At 42.4% G+C, this 5953-nt stretch overlaps 1 protein-coding gene across 3 annotated transcripts in view; it reads right to left on the reverse strand.

Moving 5' to 3' along the window:
- The window catches only part of LOC139559617 (acetyl-coenzyme A synthetase, cytoplasmic-like), a 47051-nt gene extending 44587 nt beyond the window's left edge, over positions 1 to 2464 (reverse strand). The window contains exons 1-2 of one of the 3 annotated variants that reach the window (XM_071375765.1): positions 2196 to 2462; positions 1742 to 1937 (exon numbers count right to left, since the gene is read on the reverse strand). In XM_071375765.1, coding sequence (XP_071231866.1) covers positions 1742 to 1937; positions 2196 to 2328 — 329 coding nt within the window. In that variant the 5' untranslated portion in view covers positions 2329 to 2462. Of the gene's footprint in view, positions 1 to 1594; positions 1602 to 1741; positions 1938 to 2195 lie in introns of those variants that run through there. The other 2 variants (XM_071375766.1, XM_071375767.1) reach the window with 2 other exon arrangements.
- Between the last annotated feature and the right edge of the window lie 3489 nt (positions 2465 to 5953).

Consider the following 5953-nt stretch of genomic DNA (forward strand, 5'->3'; position numbering starts at 1 on the left):
AAGGTGTTGGGTGTTCGTTTACTGCCCAGGATGAACTTCATCCCCAACCTCAGCCCTGGCTCTGTGAGAAACACGTCTGTGAAGTTTAATCTTCACGGGTTGACTAAGTAAATATTTGCTCAATAAAAACCTCCTTCTTATACACATACAGTACACACTTTGGCAAACTAGGGTGTTGCTAAAGAAACGGTCTGGACAGAGAGGGCTCGGTCCTTCCTAGTTCGATTAGAGAGGGCTCGGTCCTTCCTAGTTCGAACAAAGAGGACTCGGTCCTTCCTAGTTCGATTAGAGAGGGCTCGGTCCTTCCTAGTTCGAACAGAGAGGGCTCGGTCCTTCCTAGTTCGATTAGAGAGGGCTCGGTCCTTCCTAGTTCGATTAGAGAGGGCTCGGTCCTTCCTAGTTCGATTAGAGAGGGCTCGGTCCTTCCTAGTTCGATTAGAGAGGGCTCGGTCCTTCCTAGTTCGATTAGAGAGGGCTCGGTCCTTCCTAGTTCGATTAGAGAGGGCTCGGTCCTTCCTAGTTCGATTAGAGAGGGCTCGGTCCTTCCTAGTTCGATTAGAGAGGGCTCGGTCCTTCCTAGTTCGATTAGAGAGGGCTCGGTCCTTCCTAGTTCGATTAGAGAGGGCTCGGTCCTTCCTAGTTCGAACAGAGAGGGCTCGGTCCTTCCTAGTTCGAATAGAGAGGGCTCGGTCCATTGAGCTCAGTTGGTAGAGCATGGCGTTTGTAATGTCAGGGAGTAGTGGGTTTGATTCCCGGGACCACCCATACTGTAAAATGTATGTAAGTCGATTTGGATAAAAGCATCTGTTAAAATGGCATAATATATAGGGCTTGCTACCTTGTATTAGGGTTAGAGGGATATACAGTACAGCAGACAGCCCGTTGACTGGGATGCCTCACGTAGCTGTGCTACGAATAAATCTAATCAAACTTTATTAGTCACATGCGCCGAATATAAAAAGTGTCGACCTTACAGTGAAATGCTTACTTACAAGCCCTTAAACAACAATGCAGTTCACAGTGCAGTTCACAGTGCAGTTCACAGTGGTTACGTGCAGTTCACAGTGGTTACGTGCAGTTCACAGTGGTTAAGTGCAGTTCACAGTGGTTACGTGCAGTTCACAGTGGTTACGTGCAGTTCACAGTGGTTACGTGCAGTTCACAGTGGTTACGTGCAGTTCACAGTGGTGATTAAGTGCAGTTCACAGTGGTTACGTGCAGTTCACAGTGGTTACGTGCAGTTCACAGTGGTTACGTGCAGTTCACAGTGGTTACGTGCAGTTCACAGTGGTTACGTGCAGTTCACAGTGGTTACGTGCAGTTCACAGTGATTAAGTGCAGTTCACAGTGGTTAAGTGCAGTTCACAGTGGATAAGGGCAGTTCACAGTGGATAAGGGCAGTTCACAGTGGTGATTAAGTGCAGTTCACAGTGCATTGCCTCATTGGTGAACTGGTTTAATTTTTCAATTAGTATAATTGTTGCCTTTTTTAAATGTATTTAATCAGGTAAGTCATTGAGAAGACATTGTCTTTTACAATAACGACCTGACCAAGATAAGAATAGATTCAACAATAACTGTTATTTTGTCTTACCAGTAGAATGCCATGTCTTACCAGTAGAATGCCATGTCTTACCAGTAGAATGCCATGTCTTACCAGTAGAATGCCATGTCTTACCAGTAGAATGCCATGTCTTACCAGTAGAATGCCATGTCTTACCAGTAGAATGCCATGTCTTACCAGTAGAATGCCACTCGTTCACCAAGGTGCTTGTCCTTCACGTTCCTGTCCAGGACGTTGTAACACATGTTGGTTTTGGCTCCCTCCATGCATTTGACATAGATGTTCCCTTTGGTCACATCGAAGTTATACTGCAGCATGTGACCCGTAGGAGGCTTCTTCCAATAGAAGTCACTAGCGACCTCTTTCCAGAATACTGCAAGAAGAAAATAGCATTAGGATGTTTAGAGCGCACACACACACACACACACACACACACACACACACACACACACACACACACACACACACACACACACACACACACACACACACACACACACACACACACACACACACACACACACACACACACACAACCAAGCTATTGCAGAGGAGTCATGTGCATAGGACACACAAAGCTTCAGTTATTCTGCGAGCAACAAGCCGGCTAACAGCCTCCTTAATAACCTACCGTCCGGCTCCTCAATAGACTTCTTGTAAAGTTCCAGATAACAGTTGAAGTCAGGCACATGAGCATCCTTCTGCAGACCCTCCGGAGGATGGTACATCTTGTCCTCTGCGTGTTGAGAGCCAGGGACCACCATCGTTGATAGACAGACAGACAGACTGTAGATATATCTATTTGACTGGCGTGAGAGTGCGAGAGAGAGAGAGAGATCCAGCCAGTCAGTCTGCTTATCTGATCTGCCTATCCTCCAAGGCTAGAGGGGAGAGGTGAGACAGACACTGACAACAGTAGGGCTTCAGCCATTGGACAAGTACACTGAGCCTGTGCTCTGGCCACACCCCTAATACCAGGTTATGTGTTGAATCCACATGCTTACTGCCAAAGGAGCCAATCAAAATGCTTAAAATGGCACTCCCACCTTTTCATTGGCTGATCGGGTCCTGGTCTGTTTATCGGATTATTTTCCAAGCGTTGCGTAAGAGGAGGAAAACATTGGTAGGCAGGGGGAATGCTGGGCTGGGCTGATCGACAGGCAGATAGACAGGCAGACAGGCCGACAGACAGAACAGACGGTACAGGGAGGGCAGTGTATTCTGTATTCCTGGAAAAAGGAAAACACAACCAACCTCCCCCTCTCACTCCCTGTCCACCTCCCTCCCCCTCTCACTCCCTGTCCACCTCCCTCCCCCTCTCACTCCCTGTCCACCTCCCTCCCCCTCTCACTCCCTGTCCACCTCCCTCCCCCTCTCACTCCCTGTCCACCTCCCTCCCCCTCTCACTCCCTGTCCACCAACCTCCCCCTCTCACTCCCTGTCCACCTCCCTCCCCCTCTCACTCCCTGTCCACCTCCCTCCCCCTCTCACTCCCTGTCCACCTCCCTCCCCCTCTCACTCCCTGCCACCTCCCTCCCTCTCGCTCTCCCTGTCCACCTCCCTCCCCCTCTCACTCCCTGTCCACCTCCCTCCCCCTCTCACTCCCTGTCCACCTCCCTCCCCCTCTCACTCCCTGTCCACCTCCCTCCCCCTCTCACTCCCTGTCCACCTCCCTCCCCCTCTCACTCCCTGTCCACCTCCCTCCCCCTCTCACTCCCTGTCCACCTCCCTCCCCCTCTCACTCCCTGTCCACCAACCTCCCCCTCTCACTCCCTGTCCACCAACCTCCCCCTCTCACTCCCTGTCCACCTCCCTCCCCCTCTCACTCCCTGTCCACCAACCTCCCCCTCTCACTCCCTGCCCACCAACCTCCCCCTCTCACTCCCTGTCCACCTCCCTCCCCCTCTCACTCCCTGTCCACCTCCCTCCCCCTCTCACTCCCTGTCCACCTCCCTCCCCCTCTCACTCCCTGTCCACCTCCCTCCCCCTCTCACTCCCTGTCCACCAACCTCCCCCTCTCACTCCCTGTCCACCTCCCTCCCACTCTCACTCCCTGTCCACCTCCCTCCCCCTCTCACTCCCTGTCCACCAACTTCCCTCCCTCTCTCTCCTTTTTTCACCAAGCTCCCTCTCTCTCTCTCCCTGTCCACCAACTTCCCTCCCTCTCTCTCCCTGTCCACCAACCAACCTCTCTCTCTCTCTCTCTCTCTCTCTCTCTCTCTCTCTCTCTCTCTCTCTCTCTCTCTCTCTCCCTGTCCACCAACCTCCCTCTCTCTCTCTTTCTCTCTCCCTGTCCACCAACCTCCCTCCCTCTCTCTCTCTCTCTCTCTCTCGCTCTCTCTCTCTCTATAGAACACTATACAATATAGAACACTATACAATATAGAACACTATAACAATATAGAACACTATACAATATAGAACACTATACAATATAGAACACTATAACAATATAGAACACTATACAATATAGAACACTATACAATATAGAACACTATAACACTATAGAATATAGAACACTATACAATATAGAACACTATAACACTATACAATATAGAACACTATACAATATAGAACACTATACAATATAGAACACTTACAATATAGAACACTATACAATATAGAACACTATAACACTATACAATATAGAACACTATACAATATAGAACACTATAACACTATAGAACACTATACAATATAGAACACTATACAATATAGAACACTATACAATATAGAACACTATAACACTATAGAACACTATACAATATAGAACACTATACAATATAGAACACTATACAATATAGAACACTATAACAATATAGAACACTATACAATATAGAACACTATAACAATATAGAACACTATACAATATAGAACACTATAACAATATAGAACACTATACAATATAGAACACTATACAATATAGAACACTATACAATATAGAACACTATAACACTATAGAACACTATACAATATAGAACACTATAACAATATAGAACACTATACAATATAGAACACTATAACACTATAGAACACTATACAATATAGAACACTATACAATATAGAACACTATAACAATATAGAACACTATAACAATATAGAACACTATACAATATAGAACACTATACAATATAGAACACTATAACACTATAGAACACTATACAATATAGAACACTATACAATATAGAACACTATACAATATAGAACACTATAACAATATAGAACACTATAACAATATAGAACACTATACAATATAGAACACTATAACACTATAGAACACTATACAATATAGAACACTATAACACTATAGAACACTATACAATATAGAACACTATACAATATAGAACACTATACAATATAGAACACTATAACACTATAGAACACTATAACACTATAGAACACTATACAATATAGAACACTATACAATATAGAACACTATAACAATATAGAACACTATAACAATATAGAACACTATACAATATAGAACACTATAACACTATAGAACACTATACAATATAGAACACTATAACACTATAGAACACTATACAATATAGAACACTATAACACTATAGAACACTATAACACTATAGAACACTATACAATATAGAACACTATACAATATAGAACACTATAACACTATAGAACACTATACAATATAGAACACTATAACACTATAGAACACTATACAATATAGAACACTATAACACTATAGAACACTATACAATATAGAACACTATACAATATAGAACACTATACAATATAAAACACTATACAATATAGAACACTATACAATATAGAACACTATAACACTATAGAACACTATACAATATAGAACACTATACAATATAGAACACTATACAATATAGAACACTATAACACTATACAATATAGAACACTATACAATATAGAACACTATAACACTATAGAACACTATACAATATAGAACACTATACAATATAGAACACTATACAATATAGAACACTATAACACTATAGAACACTATACAATATAGAACACTATACAATATAGAACACTATACAATATAGAACACTATAACACTATAGAACACTATACAATATAGAACACTATAACAATATAGAACACTATACAATATAGAACACTATAACACTATAGAACACTATACAATATAGAACACTATACAATATAGAACACTATACAATATAGAACACTATAACACTATAGAACACTATACAATATAGAACACTATAACAATATAGAACACTATACAATATAGAACACTATAACACTATAGAACACTATACAATATAGAACACTATACAATATAGAACACTATAACAATATAGAACACTATAACAATATAGAACACTATACAATATAGAACACTATACAATATAGAACACTATAACA

The sequence above is a fragment of the Salvelinus alpinus genome, chromosome 30 (genome assembly GCF_045679555.1).
Source record: "Salvelinus alpinus chromosome 30, SLU_Salpinus.1, whole genome shotgun sequence".
NCBI classification, from domain to species: domain Eukaryota; kingdom Metazoa; phylum Chordata; class Actinopteri; order Salmoniformes; family Salmonidae; genus Salvelinus; species Salvelinus alpinus.